At 53.0% G+C, this 20,296-nt stretch overlaps 1 protein-coding gene across 1 annotated transcript; it reads left to right on the forward strand.

Moving 5' to 3' along the window:
- The first annotated feature begins 2,877 nt into the window (after nucleotides 1-2,877).
- On the forward strand, nucleotides 2,878-3,828 carry MC3R (melanocortin 3 receptor). The gene has a single exon (XM_037133674.2). The coding sequence runs from the start codon at nucleotides 2,890-2,892 to the stop codon at nucleotides 3,826-3,828; it is 939 nt and encodes a 312-aa protein (XP_036989569.2). The 5' UTR covers nucleotides 2,878-2,889.
- Nucleotides 3,829-20,296: the final 16,468 nt, after the last annotated feature.

Here is a 20,296-nt window from a genome sequence, read left to right on the forward strand (position 1 = left end):
CAGGTGGAGCATCGCTTAGGAATCTCCATGTTGCAGCTTATTGTAAAAGATGCAACCTGGACACCCCCACATGTGCCAACAACATACGGTAACCACTGACGAGACCGTTCTGCCTTGCCATTGTTCTTCATAAAGCCAATTCATTCCATTAAAATTCGTCCTGCACCTGTGCAGCTCCCCCAGGCGAGTGGGAGTAATGTTTAGAGAGGATCAAACCAACACTCAGTAGCAAGGAGGGGGTTCTGAGACACGGGTGTGAAGGGCCCGGCCCCACCTGCTCTCTGCACAGGACGCACAGAACAAAAAGGTGGGAGCAGAGAAAGATGTCCCGGCTCAGCACGTTCCAACCACAGAGCAGGGAAGACACCCGATTGGCTCTGTGGTCTGGGTAAGACCTGCGCACTGAAACCACAGACCAAGACCCCATAAAGACACCGCTGGCGATGACCCAGCAGGTGAGGAGGCAGAAGAAGCCTCGAAAGGATTAAGACTGTGTTTTATTTCCTAGAAGGCAGCCGGTTTAGCATCAGAAGTTGCTCTGTTGCAAATGAACAGAAGCTGCATTTCTCCCGCCCTTCAGTGTACAGACCGAGCTCCCCACCCGGGCACAGTTTTTATGTCCATGGACCCTCACAAATGGTGAGACTCATCACAGACACTGGGGGTGCCCGAGGCTCTCCCCCCAACATTCTCTCCTGAGTTCCACATCTTCTGAATTCTTGTCAGTCGAACTGGAGAAACGGTACCGAAGTCTCGGTCTGACTTTCCCTTCCCCGACTCCCCTGGAGGCTGAACATTTTTTCATGCTTATTAGCCATTCGCGTTTCCTGCTCAGTGGACTCCCAGTTCCATCTGTTGACCAATTATCCAAGAGGCAATCCATCTCTGTCTTATTAACGTGACAGTGCTGGTTCTCTACGAGGGGCAGTAAATTTGCCCGTGGCAAATGCTTCTTCCTGCCTGTCTTTGACTGGGCTTACAGTACCTCATCTGCACCAAATTTGGGGTGACCCATCTTACTAAGATCTCTCCACTCCAGTGTTTTATAAACAGGCTAAATGTCCGTCTATTTCCATGTGCACACATCCTCTGTCTCACACTCACACTGACATACAGAGCTAGGTGATAATTAGCCGGCTCCTTAGCCCTTCTGGAGTGTGTGGGTGTGTCTGTGTGTACGCGTGGAGGTGCAAGGGGACCCAGTCCTTCCAGGCTCTGTGTGACCCTGTGTGCGGCATAAAACCTGCCACGTTCCCGCCAACAGCTGAAATCTGCCTTTCACATTTTCCAGCTCGAAGATCACCATCCGGCCTGGCACTTGAGAAGCAGGTGGGGGCATCTCCCCGAGTTCCCTTGGCCACAGTCTCAGACACAACTACTCTCGAGTCTCCGAGCTGCCACCTCCCACACTCTCTGTCCACCCCTCTCGGGCCCCGCAGCCACCTCCTTGCTTCAGGGCACCGTCATCTCGCTCTGGGTCTGTGCAGCCCTGGCCTCCAGGCTCCTCCCCTTCCAATCCAGTCCCCACCTGGAACCAGCAGTCTCTCCAAAGCAGATGCACCTCAGCCCCGCCCTGCCCAAAGCCCTTTGGCCCACGGCCCCCCACCACTTTCAGGACACGGTCTGAACTCCCAAAGAGAGCTGACACCATCCTTTTTTTTTAGAAGGCACTTCTCACCTTAAGAAAAGAAAAAGAAAAAGAAACACCTTTGCAGCCCGGTTTCTCAAAGTGTGTCTCCCAGCTCCATGTTGCAGCCGGACCAAACCACTTCAGTTTCTTCAAAAACACCAAGTGTCCTTTTCAACAGCTCCCAACCCTGGCTACGCCGCTGCGCACCTGGCAAACCTGAACACACACTCGCCCAGGTCCTCGCCCTCCGTGACTCGTATCCTGGAGGCCGGGCGGGACCCCTGCACCCCCCTCCAAGGGACGGCTCCCACGGGCAACATTAGAAACCACCGCCTTCTTCCTCCCACCCCCTTCTTCCTCAGAGTCAAACCTTCTATGCTCCTCCCCCAGGGACTTCCCCTGACCATTCAAGCTGGCCCCCCGGCTTCATCCCCCTGGCCTTCCATCCAAGCATGTACCCACTGAAATACAATTCTCTGATTCCTTGTCTCCCGCCCCAGACTCTGAGCCTAGGGGACACAGGGTGGCATGTCTGTCTTGCTCACCACAGTATAAAGCACACAGCATAGACTTAACACATAGTAGGTTCTCAGGAATGTTTACTTGACAATGAAGGAAGGAAGGAGTAAATGGATGGACAAGATGCCCAACTGCAGTTTCCAGGACCAACTGCTGGGAAGAGCCCGCAAACAGAAGTGCAGTCTGGCCAGCAGGGGGCACCAGCCTGCTTTTCAATCCCGCTGCCTGAGCCTGGCGCTGGTACCTGCTGTCAGTCAGACGGGGCTTGGGGTGGGCAAGCAGCGATCCCTCCGCTGAGCTGAAGATGAAGTAAGAGTTGTTCGCCTCCAGCCAGTGTCGGAACACTGAGTGTTCTCCCCTCACTTCCACCAAGAGGTACTACATCCTCCGTCTTGCTGTGAAAAGAGCCGTAACTGTAGCAACCAGTGGCCAGTTCCCTGTGCCCAAGTGGGGATGGGAGAGGGGGCAACAGGGAAGGGGCCGAAGACAGCAGGGAAGAGTAAGTACAAAAGGGCTGGCCTTGGACAGGCCGGGCCACGTCCTCTGTGTGTCTCCCAGCTGACTCTCTCTCTGTCTGTCTGTGTGTCTCTCCCCATCTTTCATTCTGGGAGGTATCCGTACCCAAGTCTGTACTGGACAAGCATCCACAGCAGGTCTCTGGAGGGAATCCTCTCCTTTCCTGAGAGCAGCAGCAGCAGCAGCAGCACCCCGTGGCCCTGCAGGCGGCCCACCTGTCAGCCATGAACGCCTCGTGCTGCCCACTGACTGCCCAGCCCACGCTGCCTCATGGCTCAGAGCACCCCCCGGCCCCCGCCCAGGGCAACTACAGCAACGACGGGCTCTGCAAGCAGGTCTTCATCCAGCCCGAGGTCTTCCTGGTGCTGGGCATCGTCAGCCTGCTGGAGAACGTCCTGGTCATCCTGGCCGTGGTCCGCAACAGCAACCTGCACTCGCCCATGTACCTGCTCCTGTGCAGCCTGGCCGCGGCCGACATGCTGGTGAGCCTGTCCAACGCGCTGGAGACCATCATGATCGCCGTGGTCAACAGCGACGCCCTGGCCTTTGAGGACCGGTTCCTGCAGCACATGGACAACGTCTTCGACTCCGTGATCTGCATCTCCCTGGTGGCCTCCATCTGCAACCTCCTGGCCATCGCCGTGGACAGGTACGTCACCATCTTCTACGCCCTCCGCTACCACAGCATCGTGACGGTGGGGAAGGTGCGCGCCCTGATCGTGGCCATCTGGGCGGGCTGTGGCGTCTGCGGCGTGCTCTTCATCGTCTACTCCGAGAGCAAGACGGTCATCGTGTGCCTCGTCACGCTGTTCTTCGCCATGCTGCTGCTCATGGCCACCCTCTACCTGCACATGCTCCTGTCCGCCCGGCTGCATGTGCAGCGCATTGCCGCCCCGCCGCCACGCTCCTGCCTCAAGGGCGCCGTCACTGTCACCATCCTGCTGGGCGTCTTTGTGGTCTGCTGGGCACCCTTCTTTGTCCACCTGGTGCTCATCATCACCTGCCCCACCGACCCCTACTGCGTCTGCTACACCGCCCACTTCGACACCTACCTGGTGCTGGTCATGTGCAACTCTGTCCTCGACCCCCTCATCTACGCCTTCCGCAGCCCGGAGCTCAGGAACACCTTCAGGGAGATTCTGTGCGGCTGCCGGGGGCTGTGAACTTGGGGTAGGAGCTGGGGGCGCGGCCGGGGAAATGGGTCTGGTCATGTGGGACCCTCCCTCCAGCCAAGGTGTTTAGAAAGGAAAGGGGGGGAAATACCACGTGCCAGCCCGGGTCCAGCCTTTTCATTCTGAGCTCACAGAGCCTCTGAAAGGGAGGTGGTATGTGGCGGGCTCCCTGGAAGGGTCCCAGGGCGGGTAAGTCACAAACTCCGATTTCCCCCCAGCCCCCTGGGGGAGTCGGGGGAGGCTGCTGTGAGCGCAAGTGGCACTCACTCCTAGGCGCCCAGGGTTTGCCAACCTACCACATCTTCATGCTCCCGCTGGGACCAGACGCAAGGATTCTCACTGAGGGGAGGGTGATTCAAAGCTCTCCCAAGCAAAGCGTGTATGGCCCTCGACCTCCAGCTCCCAGCTGCTCGGATAGCTTTGCCCCTACTTCGTAGGAGCCTTGAGTTTCTGCTCTATTATCCTATTTACAGTAAAGTGGTGTCCCCCACACAATGAACTCCTTGTTAAAAAAGCTACGCTGTGCTGTCGGTAGCTCTGTGTACCCCCACGCCCCTCACCAGCCTCCCCCTGAAAAACCGCAGTGTGCATGGGAGGGGCTGTGTCCCGAGAGGCTGCTTCACTGTAGGTGCAGGTCCTTGGAGAAATCGTGGGGGTGCATGTGACTTTCTCAGAAGCTCTGCTTCTGCTCATTACAACTGTGTCTCTGTCCCACAATTTCCTAAATCATTATCTAAAAAAGAAAGTTCGGGGGTTCACCGCTCCTTTGTCCCAACGTGGTGTTAAAGCTGAGGTGATCCTGGTATCAATGTCTACACCTTATCAAGGACAGCAGTTGGTCCCCGTGCGCACAGGGCATGACTGGCTGGCTGGCACTGTGGCTGGCTGCATGCCGCGTGTGACCTTGAGACCCTTTCCTGCCCTGGAAAACGTCCCACTGTGCTTTCTGGCTGTCCCCCTACCCCGCACCGTGGATTCTTATGCTGTGCGTGACTCCGATATACAATTGTGTGTTTTTCTTGTGCTGGAATATATTGTGGGTTTCATTGTCCTTGACATCCTGCTGATGTGAACAATATCATTGGTTTCTTGCTTTGACATGTTTGGAGATAAATAAAAGGCTTTTGTGGCTGCTAATTGTGTGACATTAAAACACAGCACCTAGAAGCACCCTGGTGGCTTCTGCACAATCGTACGTGACCCTGAAATTCTGTTTGGTGAGAGGCATAAACCTCCCCATTGCCGCTGTGCCTGTCTTTTCTAGGGTGGTGCCTTTTAGCCAGACTACAAAACTCCCCCATGTAGGCTCTGAAAACACCAGTTCCTGGGCCACCGTCACGCTCCGTTATTTTAGTCGAGGCACCAAATAATAGGTCTTGTCCATTGCCACTCAGAGAGCAAACGTGGACAACAGGGAGTCGGAGTCTTTGAAAATTATACTAATAGCTTTAGGAATTATGATGTCCTTTTTCTACATAAACAAGATAAAAATAACTTATTTTTCACCCTTTGATAACAGCTCTCGCATTGTGTCCATTATTCTCTCAATGAACCTGTAAAGCAGGCGGGTCATTTTACAGATGAAGCAACTCAGTCCCGGGGGCTTCCGCAGCTGCCCCAGAATGCCCACCCAGGTAGGGTTGCCGTCCCTCCGTGTCCTGTTGCTGGTGTCTTTTTGCACCAATATGTGTCTGCCAACAGGTTTCCATGATGCAGCCTGATCCCACTCTCCTTCCTCTATACGTTTTGGCTTGGAGAGCACTTCCCAATGCAAAGCACCCCCAAGAACCTCCTGGGAAGTAGTTCAAGGGCAGAATCCAATTCAGCAGGTCTGGAGTGGAGGCTAAGACTCTGCATTTCTGACTGTGAATCTCCCAAGGGGCATGGCTGCTGTTGGGCAGCTCCTTCTAGATAGAGAGGGGATAGAGGACCTTCAAATGAGCCTAAACTTGAAGCCCAAAGCTCTCCCCTACGCCTGCGTCTGCTTGGAGAGCTGCCCCCAGGCCAGGAACTGTGCCAACTACTAACAGGTGTTTGATTCTTTGAGCCTTGCATTAACCCTATGAGGTAGACATTAATATCACCCTTATCTTCAAGACAAGACATCTGTGACTCAGAGAGGTTAAAGCCCTTGTCTATGAAAACTCAGCACCAAGTGGAGAAGCAGAGACTCGAACTCAAGCTGTTTAAAGCACACTCCCAAGTCCAGCCCTGATACCCTCGCACGTCTCTCGGACACAGTCCGGACAGTGGGGCCATGACCCAATGACATCGGAGGTATGGACTGCTGTGCGGGGAGACTTTGGGGCGTAATTCTACAGCTCATGGGTCCCGATGTTCCTAGCCTGGTTTCCATAGAGACACTATAAAAACCGAGAAACACAATCCATCATCTGACTTGCTAATATCCTTTCCCAAAGTCAGAGGTAGTAGCCCTGGGAAGGCATCCATCTCTGGGCCGGCACTGCCCCCTCCCTGGCCACTTTCCACACAGCGTTTGAAGCAGCAGGATGGTGAGTTCGAAAATGTTTCATTTTGGGGAATGAAAGCACATGATGATTTTAATTTACGTGTTAGGTTGCATTCACTTTCCACCCCTTTTCCCAAGGCAGAGTAACTGCAGCGTTGACTCCCTGGGTCTCTAGAAATCTCTGCCTATTGTCCTTATTCAAATTGAACTTCTGAGCTCAATTTCTGTCCAACAGGGAGGGGCTCAAGCCTTCAGGTTCAGCTCCACTGAAATCCATTCTCCACACAGTAGCCTGCTGACAATTGCTTGTTTGGTTTTTCATTTAAATTATTTTATTGTTGTTACTAAATTGCTTAAATAATTTATTGTTGTTAAATTATTTTATTGTAAATTATTTTATTATTTTATTGTTGTTTTTCAAAATAAATTATTTTATTGTTGTGATAATTACAGTTATCTGTGTTTTCTCCCACCCCCTCCAAACCCACCTCCCTCCCTTGCTTCCACCCTCCCCCTTGGTTTTGTCCGTGTGTCCTTTATAGTTGTTCCTGAAAACCCTTCTCCCCACTGTCCCCTCCCCCCTCCCCTCTGACCACTGTTAGATTGTTCTAAATTTCAAGGGCTCTCGTTGTATTTTGTTTGCTTTTTTCTTTTGTTGATTATGTTCCAGTTAAAGGTAGGTGAGGCATTGGTCCCTCACCGCCTGGCTTATTTCACTCAGCATATCCATAAAGCAGATCATATCATATTCTTCAAAACTCTTCCTTGGCTTTGAATAAGGTGTCACTTCCTTACCCGGCCCCAATGATCTGAGCTTCTCTGGGAGATTCTCAACACACGCCCCCTTGCCCGCCCATCCTCCTTCCCCACCACAGGACTCAAAGCCCCCACACTCACTCCCTTGCACACCTGCCGTGTCCTCTACCTGAAGGCCCATCCCCATATCTTCCCACGATACCTTCTTCCCCTTCAAGCTCCAGCCCAATCCTCAGAGATGCCTTCCCTGACCGCTCTTTCTAAAGAGCACCCAGTCCTCACACAAAGTACTGTCTCATCACAAATCTTTTTGCTCTTTTATTTTTCATTAATTTGTTTAATTATCATCAGTCTTCTCCCACTAGAGGAGAGTACCTACCGTGTCAAACTGGTCAGTAAAAAAATATATACATATGCATTCACTGGATAAGCGATTCCATTAACACACTAGCATATGAGTTCAAGTCTAACCAAGGAGAATACGGCACCGGGCAGAAGCGGGGTTGCAGGCGTGAGTACACAGAACACAGTTCATTCCTGTGTTGTCATGTATTAATGACTGTACTGTTCTCCACACCAGCAACTCGAAACCTGCTTTGCCTCGCCCTGTATAAGACACCAGTGGTCCTCCCATGGGGTGCGTATCGGCACCAGAGGTGGAGTTTGGGAGAAACAGCCTAGGCTCTGAAACCCACGATCCAGTCCATCAGAGGTGACAGCAGCATCGGAAACTGTCAAGCACCACGGGGACTGTGACGCAACACTTGAAGGACCACCTCAACCACAGAGCATCGCTCACTTCCGAAGGAAAAAGACCCACACTCCCGAAGCTCAGCTTCCTGTGCTGTCACCATTGCCTGTCAGGACACCCAGGGCCTGCCGTGAATGCTGGGCCAGAGAGACAACAGAAATCTGGAAGCTGGGAGGAGCCAGATGACGAAATGCAGAACAAAAGCAAAACTTGCCACCAAAGAACCTGACCTTATGTCCCAGCTGGTGTGGCTCAGTCAGTTGAGCACCAGCCTGTGAACCAAAGCATCACCAGTTGGATTCCCAGTCAGGGCACGTCCCTGGGTTGTAGGCCAGGTCCCCAGTAGGGGGCGCACAAGAGGCAACCGCACATGATGCTTCTCTCCCTCTCTTCCTCCCTTCCCCTTTCTCTAAAAATAAATAAATAAATAAAATATTTTTAAGAAAGAAAGAACTCAACCCTCCTTGTCTACAAACACTTGGGAACCAAATCCGTAAAAATAAATGATAATAAAAGACATTACACAGTGTTATGTGCCAGACATTCTGCTAGGGACTCAGATGGGTTAATCAACTCACTGAATTCTCACTCACACCCATGGGGCAGGCACTCCTGACGTCTTGTCTTAGGGAGAAGGAAACTGGGGCGGGCGGGAGGCTGGTCGTCTTGACCAGGCTCCTCGGGGGTGAGACGCAGTGCAGAGCTTCGTCTACAGGGGGCTCCACAGGCCCCGGTTGTCCACAGAGCTGTCCCACTGAGGTGCAGGGCCACAGCCTACAGCAACGTCCCCAGCCTTGAATGACCTCCAGCAAAGCTCCCGGCCCCCAGACTTCCCAACAGGAAATTTGCCACATTCTTTCATTTTCCTGTTAACGTCTCTCTCTGTTCTCCCAGGCGGCCAGCTGACTGGACACAGCAAGGCAGACAGGACACTACCTGCCCTGGGTGTTCTTTAGAAAGAGTGGCCAGGGAGGGCATCTCTGAGGATGGGGCTGCAGCTTAAAGGATGAGAAGGGGCCAATCATGGGGAGCTGGGCCGTCAGGCAGCCGAGGACACAGCAGGTGCAAGGGCCCTGGGGCAGGAGTCAGTGTGTGGGCTTTGAGTCCAGCTGTGGAGAAGCAGGATGGATAGGGAAGGGGGAGTGTGTTGAGGACTTCCCAGAGGAGATCAGATCACTGGAGCTTTGTAGGGCCGGGTAAGGAAGTGATATCTTATTCAACAAATGTAAGCAGGGACCCTCAACCCAGGAGTTTGTAAGTACACAGAGGCACAAGAAAACTTTGATTTTGAGAGTTCCTGTCTGATGTTGTTTCCCAGTCTCCGAGGTCAGACAGACCTGTCTTTGAATCCTGAGTCTTTGTCTGCTGCGTGGTGAATGCAAGTTCTCATACGCCAAGCAGAAATCTGGCAGGCACTACACTGGGATTTTCTTTCATAATTAAATTCTTCTCTTTGGCATGAGGCGGGGCTCTCTGGGAGTTGAAAGCATTTCATCTCTCAACCCACTTGTAAAAATTCATTAAGCTTTGTTGGTGGTGCACTCTTCAGTGGAAGGGTAATAGCTACACAGAAAAGTTCTTTCAGGCTCTGCTTTTAGCCACGTTCATGGGCCACACAGAGAACATGTCTGCCCCGGAGCCAGCAGCTCCGGGAGGAGGGGAAGGGCGGAGGCAGCCAGTGGCGTAAGTTGCAGAAGCCAAGGAAATGCATCTCCCATGAAATCCCTGAGTAATTAGCTCATTTCTCTAAATGCTCCAGAGAGCACCGGCGGACCTTAGAAATAGATGCCTATCCAATCCCAGGAGTGTTTTCTGTTATTTTCACCTGTGAGGGGGGGAAATGATACCGTCGGAAATCTCTGTCCTCGACACTAATTTCCTCACCTTCGGCTCCTTCCTTGGGCAGGTTTTTCCCACTAGTATGAGACCTCTACCAGCTCCCCAACTCCAGTGGACAACCAGCGTCTCATTCCCAACAGTCCCCCTGCCCATGTCCCACCACCCCAAAAAAAAAAGAGAAGAAAGCGAACTTCAGCCACCAAACTGCCATCACAGGCCAACCTCTGAAACCAGTCTCCGGCACGTCTGCTCAGGCTGGGATAAAATTCCCGCCTCGGAGCTGCGGGCCAGCCACACCCAAGCCACACGGCCGTGAAAGAGGGAGAGGAGTTCCCACGCAAGAGACTGGGGCCGCTTCCAAAACTAGGTGGGCAGAATCAGTCACCGAGGACCCTGCCCACGTCCTTCCAACACGGAAGGACCGCTGTCCGCAGGCTTGCCTTTGGCGCTTCTTTTGCTCCCCTTAAAATACACCTGCTAATTTTTAGGTTCAAAAAAAAAGCCTTCATTAACGTTCATTTTAAACTACTGAAATTATTGTAAAGACTCTGTGCAAACCCACAAATGCGCATGACAGAAAGGACACTGCGTTTTGAATTCAGTGGCCGTGCGAGTTGGGTGGTCTGGTCCTTTGTTTCTAACATTCAAGGGTTGACGTAAGCTGGTTGTTGGAATGGCTTATTTCCCTTCCCTCGGCTTCACAATACCAAGGAACAGCTCGGCTGCTCTGGGCCCCGGCGCTTCTCGGAATCAATCAAGCGGCAGTGCGTTACGTATCAGACAAAAGTAGAAGTAAACGATATCTTAACTTTTAAAACTCTAGCAACCCCTCACCCTCACTGGGCTGCACATTCCCAGCACACGGACCCCCAGCCCGGCCTCATTCATCTTCAGCAACCTACACGCCGGGTGGCTCCCACACCCCACGAGGTACTAGATAGGCCGGCGGGTGAAAGAGAGGGCGTGCAGGTCAGTGTGAATGTCAGATACACGACCTGTGCTTTTTCAGTATAAGTATATCCCAAACACTGAGCGGAACGTGTTTATAATAAACAATCATTCGCCATTCACTTCGCCTCCACAACCCTGCGTAGGGAACGGGTGAGGCGACTTAAATGAGACGCGCTGCCACTTGTTAAACTGGAAGCTCCATCCCTGCGGCTCGTTCATCCCCTGGGCATCTTCCTTTCCTGCTCCCAGGTCTTCGTGGGAGCCCCAGCCCATGCACACGGCAGGTCACCCGAGTCAAACCCCGGGGAGGCCATTGTGTTCACTAACCCTTTCCTTCCCGAAGGCCCCACGGCCTCCTGTGCTGGGCAGCCCCCTTCCCCCAAACTCCGAGTTGCAAAGCTAGGGCAGCCTTGCTAAGTCCCAGAAAGACCCCGCCGTCTGGTTTCCCCCCTCGCAAGGGACCCCTCCTTACCTCGTGTTGGTCCAACTCAGAGGAACTTGAAGAACAAAGAGCCTCTGGAGTGTTTTCCCTGCACAGAGACCCGCCGCCCAGGGCCGCCCTTCGCTCCGGAGGGGCCTGTGGTGCTGATGTTCACACTTGCTAACGCCCCTGCCCTGTGCCCGGCTGTGAGGCCAGGGGCCGCGGCACCCAGTGACGGTCTGGGCGGGGAAGAGAAGGGATGCCCACGGAGTGCTTGAAATGCACTAATTCATTTACCTTCATGCTCACTTCGTTCCCGTCACACGCTTGGAAGTAGAACCTGTTCATTGTGCCCCTCTTACCAGTAAGGAAACTGAGGCACCAAGTGGGTATGTGACCAGGCCAGAGACAGGCCACTCATCAGTGGCCACTCTCTTAATGACCCAAGTTCTGAGAACCAACCACCGAGTGACCAAACACTGTTCCAGGAAGCGTATGTCATCCTCAACAAGGGGCTTGTGCCACGGAACCGTGAGCCCACCGCCCACTGACAGCATCACCGAGACATCGCCCCGAACGGCCACGCCCCCCAGGAGCGGGCTCTGCCACTCACTCACATTCCACACACATCGGCACCCACGGCATCATTTGCTCCTGTCATTTTACTTCCTCTTGAGAACCACACAGAAATCATTCTCATTCCATCGATGCCCAGACTGAGGCTCAGAGAGGCCGGTCCCTTAGCCAGAGTCACACAGGTGGACAGTATGAGGCCGAGAAGAGCGTCCAGCCGGGAGCCAGTCTCCACAACAACCTAAGATCAAGACTCGGAAGTCAGGCCGAGGAAAAGACCGCTCAGTCATTCCACAGTCAAAAGCAAAGTGTTAAAGGATTAGGATGTTTAAACCATTTCCAAAAGAAAAAAAAACTAGCATTTCTTTTAAAAAAGGAAATTACCAGACCTCACAGTCTAAAATGTTTGCTGAATGTGTAAGAGCAATTTTGACAAAATGGCTAGGCCTCCTTCAGTGCACGCATCTGAACTTCCGAAGAGAAAAAGCCCACAGTCTGTCTAATTTTGCATTCCTATGACTGGATAATGATTAGATGTTCAGTACATCAAAAAAAAAATTTAATTGAATTAAATGGAACAAGAAGTGACTGCAGCTGCCTGGGAAAAAGATCTTCATAATTATACACTCTCCTGCAAGCCCAAGGTCAGGCCGCCCTACCCAGCGGCACTGTCACCCGAGCCATTAGCCGTCAGAAGGGCCAGCAAAGTTCTGTTCCAGTGGCCGGATCGGTTCAAAAGCTGCTCTGAGCGGGCCGCCTCCCTCTCTGCGCCCTGTACCTGCTATACAGGGGGCAGTTACACCCCAGACAGGCACAGAGGCCGCTGCGGCAGGCGAGTCCTTCAAAAGTGGAGAGGCTGGACCTGAGACTCACTGTCCCTTTGTCCCTTAGAACCTACAGCCTCTCCCTCTTTTCAAGGGCCCACAACCAGCCAGAGCAAAACTGACCAAGTAAAAGAGATCACAGCACCCTTGGGATCCACTCGTAGTCCCATGGGGGACACTCGGGGATCCCTGGGCTTTTGTTTGTTTGTTTTGTTTTGTCAAGTCCCTTCATGCTTTTATGTGAAAGCCGTTACGGAAATTCTTGCTTTATTAGAGGCAAGCGGCTCCTCTCCTGGGGTTTATGCACAAACAGAACCTGCCGAGTTGAGGGTACGGGAATGAGGGGAGACAAGACAGAGAACTGGCCCTGGCCGGTGTGGCTCAGTCATCCAGTGAAGCAAAAGGGCGCCGGCTCAATTCCCAGTCGGGACACAGAACAGCGGGGATGCACGGCTCAGTCCCTGGCCGGGGTGTGTGCAAAAGGCAACGGATGTTTCTCTCTCTTGTCAATGTTTCTCTCGCTCTCTCCATCCTTCCCTTCCTCTCTTAAAAAAAAAAAAAAAGAGGCAAACTGGAGACCGGAGACTGGGTTTCCGCCCTGCATCAGGCAGGATCAGGCTGCATGACCTCGGGCTGGTGCGAGACCACCATGGTCTCAGTTTCCCTGTCCGTGAAGCAAAAAGGCTGGACTTCATCACCAGCAGGCCGGCCCCGCACGTCCTGAGGACCGCTGGGCTGCAGAGTGGCTGCAGGAGCATTCCTCCACTGGGCTCAGGGCCCAGGGGTGGGGGTCCCCCCACCCAGCAGGACACACTCACGAGGCCAGGGCAGGAGACCCTCTGCTGAGCAGAACCCTCGGCCCTGAGACCTGCAATGGGACTGCAGGTCAGAGCCCAGGCTCCCAGGAAGCCTCTCGGTATTCAGGAACCTGACTCTTTCCTTGGCCCTCATGCCCAGAGAAAGGATGACGTCTAAGATGGCACCACTTCCAAGAGCAGGAGAGACTGTGAGAGAATAGAAGGTGGAGCCACAACCCCCGGGGAGCCGGCTGAACTTTCTCTGGATCGCGTGCTCTCCTGAGAAGACTCTGAAAGGCCTCACCTCCAAACTTACTTCTCCAAGAAAGAAAACGGCCACCGGTGTGACTCAGAACAGAGTGGTCTAGACTTGGTTGTTCCCGAGAGAAACCGGGCGAGGATGAAGTCCTCTGCCTGTGACGCGGGTGGAAGATGGCTCTGCCACCGCCCATCGGCACGGACAGAAACCCTGGGGATGTCGGTGCTGTGCGCAAGCCTCCGGTGGAACGTCGAACTCCATCACGCTCATTAAAATTCCTGGTACAGACGGCTACTGTGCAAGCAGTGAATCTCAGAGGGGAAAATAGAAATCCGTGCCAGCTCCTCTCTTACCCAGGGAAACAAAAATTCGCGCCATGGCGAGAAGCCCTAGGAACTCAATCAGATGGGAAAACCTTTGGCAGAAGTCTCAGCTCATTAGGTGTCATGAAAGTCGTTCGGAAGAGAAGCCTTGTGAATGTCGACACAGTGGGACCCCTTCAAAAGAAATAGCCCATCGTACATCAAAGAACTCACACTGGGAAAATCCTTCTGGATGTAATGAAGGGGGAGAACGCTTTAGCTGGCATTCATTCCTCGAGAGACAGACACCACCGCGGATTTTGAGCAGGAAGGAAACCAGACAGCTGCCCGGCACGTGGGAACTCAGGCCGTGACGCCCGCCCAGCAGAGCTGGGGTGAGTAATACCGACTGCGTTGGACCCTGTGGAAAACAGATACACCGCTCAAAGTAAGATCATTCGAGCAGATTTATTCGCAGAGGTATAATGTGTTCAAAAGCGTTGGGATTGTGCAGTAACTCAAGGGCCTAAACCCAAAGAGAGAATTTAGAGTTCGCCCTGGCTGGGCGGCTCAGTGGACTGGAGCATCATCCTGGACACCAGAAGGTTGTGGGTTCGATCCAAGGTCACGGCACATCCTAGGTTGTGGGTTTGATCCCCAATAGGAGAGGCAACCAACCGATGTTTCTGACCCCCTCTCTTTTTCCCCCTTCTTCTGTCTCCCGAAAATCAATAAAAATATCCTCGGGTAAGGATCTAAGAATTTTATAAAAGGGCTATGGCCTTCCGGGTGCAGGGAGGGGGCAGCCAGGAATCCCACACCCCCAACCTCACACATCTCTCTCACCAGAGCCCAGTGGCTGGGCCCTGCCTGATGCCAGAAAGCACGGAAGCCGGTGAGGGGGTCGGGCAGCAGGCAGGGGGAGAGAGGAAGGAGGTATCTGGGGGAGAAAGGGAAGGTCCCCGGCATTGGACCAGGACCCCTCGCTGGTGCAGCCCCCAATTCCAGACCTGGCTGCCCCGTGCCCCTCTGACTCCCAGAGGCTGGTGCAGAGCTGGGCCCAGAACAGGCGCTCGGTCAAAACTGTTGAAGGGGTGGAAGGTCCATGGGACCAGGTAGATGGTCGGGGTGCGGGCTGTTAGCCAGTAAGAGAAGACTCCGACTCCTCGGCCTGTCCGTCTTCCTGGGGGGCCTGGGCGCCCAGGGACAAGGTGCTCCTGAAACTCACTCAGCAGGGTCACCAAACAAAAACACAGCACAAAACCAGGAACGCAGCACCTGCAGCCACATTTGGGGGGGGAATGTGGGGGGAGGCAGGGGATGAAAGGGACCCTCTGGGCACCGTGCTGGAAGCTTTGTGGGTATGTTTCACCACCCACTCCCCAATTCTGCACGGTTCTGTCACCTTCAGTGAGACAGCCGAAGCTCTGAGAGCTTCCGAAAATTCCCGGGGCCACATCCAGACCGCCCTGCACCCTGAGCCCACAGCATCCCCACCCTGCAGGACACGGGCTAAGCCCCACCTCGGGGGGAAGGCGGGAGGACAAACGCCACTGACAACAACCTGACAATTCTCGGCCAAACGTGACCCCACGGTGCAGACGTACCCCAACAGCTACTGCCTGCAAGAAACACTGAGAAGAAAACACCCGTCTGGGCCCCTCTCCTGGCTCCAGACCCTGCGAGGGCGAGTCAGTGACTCCTGCAGGAGTCCCCACAGTGTTCCTTGACACCGAAAACAAAACAGGCGCACAGGGCGAGTGCTCTGTGTACCCGGACAGGGAGTGGCAGGCGGGTCGTACGGACAAAGGCCACGTTTGCACAGCATTTCCGTGTGTAATCATCAGCGTTTGTGCTCTAATGGGAGGTGAAAATCCTCCCCCTGGTGAACACATGGAGGCTTCCGGAGGGAGGAAGAAACCAAATCCGCCGAGAAAACCAGAGGGCACTCTCAAACCGGCTGAGTGTCCCAGGAATCCTGGGGGTGTGACTCGGGACTGTGAATGAAAGACCCCTTCTCTTTCTCAGTTAAGAACGGACTTTCGGTGACAGGGTCCCCTCCTGCAGGAAGCCTGCAGGGACCGCACGAGGCACCGGTGAGCGACACCTCCGGCTGCCTCTAGTGTTTATGACACGCAGCCCCTAGTCCATTCATGGAGTAAACCACAGGGACGATCAGCATGGTGCGCGTCCAGGACACAGGCTTTGAAGGCAGACGGACCTGGGTTTCAGTCACCTGCAGGCTGTGTGACCTCAGGTGAAGTAAGTCCAAATGTCCTTTTCTGAAAAATGGCAAAGGAAGTATTACAGTCCGTAGAACCATTTCATGATATAATTTTTTTTTACAGGTAAATATATAGCTTAAAAAGTTGGGAATGTGTCTGCTTTAAAAAAAAAATACAACCCTCTGTATATTTTCCATACCGACTATGTGTTACTTTGGGGAAAACACGGCTGTAACCAACTAAATCACTAAGACGTGTGTGTTCCTACAGAAAGACCCAGAAGCACGCACACGTGTGGCTCAGGGAGGTCACATCCACAGGCCGGGGAGGGTGGAGGGGGAGGCGGTCAGAAAAACCTGCACTTTTTGCTTTTTGTAGTAATATTTGAACATTCTGACAAGCGTATATATGTTATTGCTCTTCAATCCCGCAGAGATGAAGGGAACTATGAACAAAATGTGATTAGCCTCCCTGGCACCGGGGCCATAGTGACAAAGGGCATTTGCAGCCTACAGCTCAGCCTTGACCTTGCCGCCTCCATGACAGGTACCTCTCCCTGCGAGGCCAGGCTTTAGCAGGACTCTGAGTCAGAGCATGGCCATGAGTCACAATCACAGGAAGGTCTGGCAAATACTATGTAAAAAAATTACCTAAGGCATCTTGGCTAAGACTCGTGCGAGCAGGAATGATTCACCCGAGACAACGGCGGGGGGCAAGGGAGAGGAGAGCGGGGACCCCCGAAGGTCATTTTGTAAACAATTTCCCCACACCACCCAGGTCCAGAAAGTGTAGGCAAATCTTCACTTTCTGACCCGACAAGCTGCCAGGCGTCACCGCGGTCATGCCCGCCTCCTGCGTTCTGACACAGGGAGGCCACCCTCGCAGGGAATGGTTTCCCCCCGCGCGCAGGCGTATGTGGGAAAACTACATCAAGCACAATTTCGTAGGGATAATAGAAGAGCCCCGTGGGTGACGGTCTGGAAGCATCTGCCCAGAGGGTTAGGTTTATATTTATGCCCATCCATCTAAACCTTGTCCGCAGGGTTTCCAGTCACATCCCATTACACCAGAGCACACCTGCGGCTTCCAGCCCTTCCTCAAACTCCAAACCCGACTGTGTCACTCTTCTCCCCGTAGGAAGCCTGCGGAAGCAAGCCCAAGACAGCCCATATCTCCCTGAAGCCAGGCCTTCTTGGGCCATTTCAGACATCTGACGGGTTAGAGAAATATTAAGAATCCTCCGCGTGTATGCCCGAGCCGTGACCTTTTACTGTAGAAATGAAGTTATAGGTGCACTGTCTCCCGGGGAGAACTAGCCCCTCTCCGTGGAAGACTAAGCACCATTTTTAACTTGGTACCTGTGAACACGGACCGTGCCCTTGGGGAAGAACTGGCTATTCTCCCAGAGGGGACAGTCGACCAATCAAGTCAGGAAAGGCCCTGGGCACACAGCCACCTTTGTCTAAAATACATTTAAGAAGAGCCCCCAAAGTGAGACCGTGGAATCCCACCTGAGGGAAGGAAGCTTCCCTCGGAACTCTTCCCAGATGAACCCCGAATTCGGCTGCCTCTGGGACTCCCCAGTGTCCACGTTCGGGTGTTGGTGATTCTCCCACCTGGTGATATATGCTCTTGAGCATTGCATTCTCTTTGCTCTTGCTTAATAAATCGCTTAACTATTCACGTTTGACTTGGGGTTTTCATTGTCTGAGAATTCAAACCTCCGGATTAGGCGGCTACAATCTCCGGTGCCCCCTGACGACACAACAGCACCCCTGCCCTTCCCAAAGTTCAGGTGTTTCTGTTTTGCCTTCACAGGGAATCGCCAGATGGGTCTACGGCTTGTCCTAAAAGTGACTGCACATCTCGAAGGCCATACCTTCAGAAATGTACAGAATTACTGTAGATGGAAAGTGGAAATCCACTCCTGAAAGGCAAAACCGCTGCCGCTTGGTGCAGAAGCCACTGTATGCTGGGGTCCGCGGCAGAGACCACCAACCCCAAATTCCCAGCAGTGTCACACCAGAAATTCACTCCATCACCGACCAGAGACCCCCCCACGTCCAGGGCAGCCACGGCCCTCCGCAGGCGCAGACCTCAGGGCTGCCCAGCAGGGGGCAGGCCACCCGCGTGCACGAGTCTACAACTGCGGGCGAGGGCTTCCACCTCTAAGCCGCGACCCAAACGTCTGCTCACATTTCATTGGCCAAAGCAAGTCACGTGACCGTGGTTGACATCCTCGGGACAAAAGCAGGCTGTGCTCCAGCGGGTGCAGAAATTGGAGGCGAAGCAGACCTCGCGGAGCAGCGCCCGTGCCTGCCCACATGCATCAGGAGAGGGGAGCCGACCCAGACGCAAACACAGCGGGAACGAGCGCTGTTACCGAATTCCCGCTGGACACTGGCCCACCCTGGGGGGCAAACCGCAGAGAGGGCAGTGCCAAGGCGCCAGTCCCAGCCCAGACGGCAGAGGGCCTGCCCCTACCCTGCAGAAGAAAAAGCCCACCTCTCCCCACCCTGAACTTCCAGTGCAGCATCCCACCCAGACACCGGGGCACTAGGTGCACACCAAAGGACCGGCTTAAACGGGGGCGACCGTTTAGGAAAAGGGCCGACCCTAAAGTCTGGGGGACACATCTCTCCACGAGTCCAGCAGCTTCCAGTTCTTGGCTGTCATCAGGGTGACGGCCCGGCCTAATTGAGCTACGGGCTCCAGATCATCGAAAATCAGTCTTCTGACAAACCGCCACGGGGTTTTTAGCATGTGACGCGGAGGACTCTAAATAATTGAGTGACATTGCTCTAGCGGGCCTGTTTCACTTCTATCCATTTACTCCTGTGTCGTCGCGGTTTCTCAGAACTTACATCTAGAAAAAAATTTTAAATGAGAGCAGAATGAATGCTGCCCCATGCGTCATTATGGTAACGAGTAATGTCCTCTCCAGCAGGGCCTCTAAAAGCCCTGATCCTCCAAGAAAGAGATGCAGGCCCACAGAATGTTACTTCTAATGCTCCATAATTATCTCCTCTCTTTTTAGAATCAATTTATGTTATGTAGACAAATTATATTAATACTAGTTAAATTGCAAGCTCAGTCTAGAAAAAAATTTAAGCCCTAAAAGCCTTAGGATACCAGCAAACCACATTTTTGCATAGATACATATATGCAAAGTATATATATATATGTGTTTTCTCGCAGAGAACTATGATAAAAACAATCAAGAAAAGCTTCTGTGGCATAAAAAACATTTTATTAGAATAAAACTCTGCGTAGAAATAAAAAAGAAATTGTAAGCTCAAGGACAAAAAAAGGGAACCACGTAAAATTTTTAATTATTTTTCATCCATTTTTAAATGAAAAGTGGTAGGTATCAAATCGTTACGGTGTTTATATTCCACAGGATACAATCTTGTAAACATGTAACATTTTTCACCTTTAAACATCCATATTGATGCCATGCCAGAAGTAACCATCTTTGCAGCTATTAAAACTTACCAATAAAACTTTCGAATATCAACCTCAAAGTGTGTGAGGGAAGTCACGGTTTTTTTTAAATACTTTAGGGTGGTGTGCCAGCAAACACCCGTGGAAGCTCCTGGCCTGCACCCTTCCCTCGGCCCCCGGCCCCCACCACCGTGGGACGCACATGCCTGGGCTCCAACAGCCCCGCAGCGGCCACCTCGTTGGAGCTCCTCACACCAGCCCCGTGTCTCCAACACGGATCGAGGCAGAGTCCCGCAGTGGCCTGTCTCTGCCTGCTGTGCTGGAGCAGCACAGAGCAGAGCAGACCAGAGCCGAGCCCAGGATCCAGCAGCTCCTGACTCAGCCCTTGTAACTCACGCATGAAGACCTGAATTTAAATCTCACGCTGGCCGACTATGGCAGGTTCTCCTCAGTCACTCCTTCAGCCCCCGTGGGTCTTTATTTCCTCATCAGTGAAGTGGGGTCACACCTACTGCATCCCGTTTACAGGATTTTTATGAGGCTCGGATAGGATCAACATTCTTCCTGGTTTTGACCGCCATTTGTGAACTATCACCTTGCAGCCTACTTGCTCGTTCCCGGCTCACAAAACCTCCCACAAAAAGAATGGTAAGAACTCCCTGCAAACATCAATGTCCCTGACCATCACCACTGCAAACAAGGGAACCTCTTCCACCTTTCTTAGGAGCCCAATGAGCCAGATATGGCCTAAAATTCCTTTATAAAAACCCACACCTCTCCGAGCACCACCGACTGATCCTCCGGGCCACTCTCCCTCCAATATGTTTGATGACTGAATATGGAGTGC

Source organism: Artibeus jamaicensis, unplaced genomic scaffold (genome assembly GCF_021234435.1).
Source record: "Artibeus jamaicensis isolate MK-2021 breed Jamaican fruit bat unplaced genomic scaffold, CSHL_Jam_final contig_685, whole genome shotgun sequence".
In the NCBI taxonomy this organism is placed as follows: domain Eukaryota; kingdom Metazoa; phylum Chordata; class Mammalia; order Chiroptera; family Phyllostomidae; genus Artibeus; species Artibeus jamaicensis.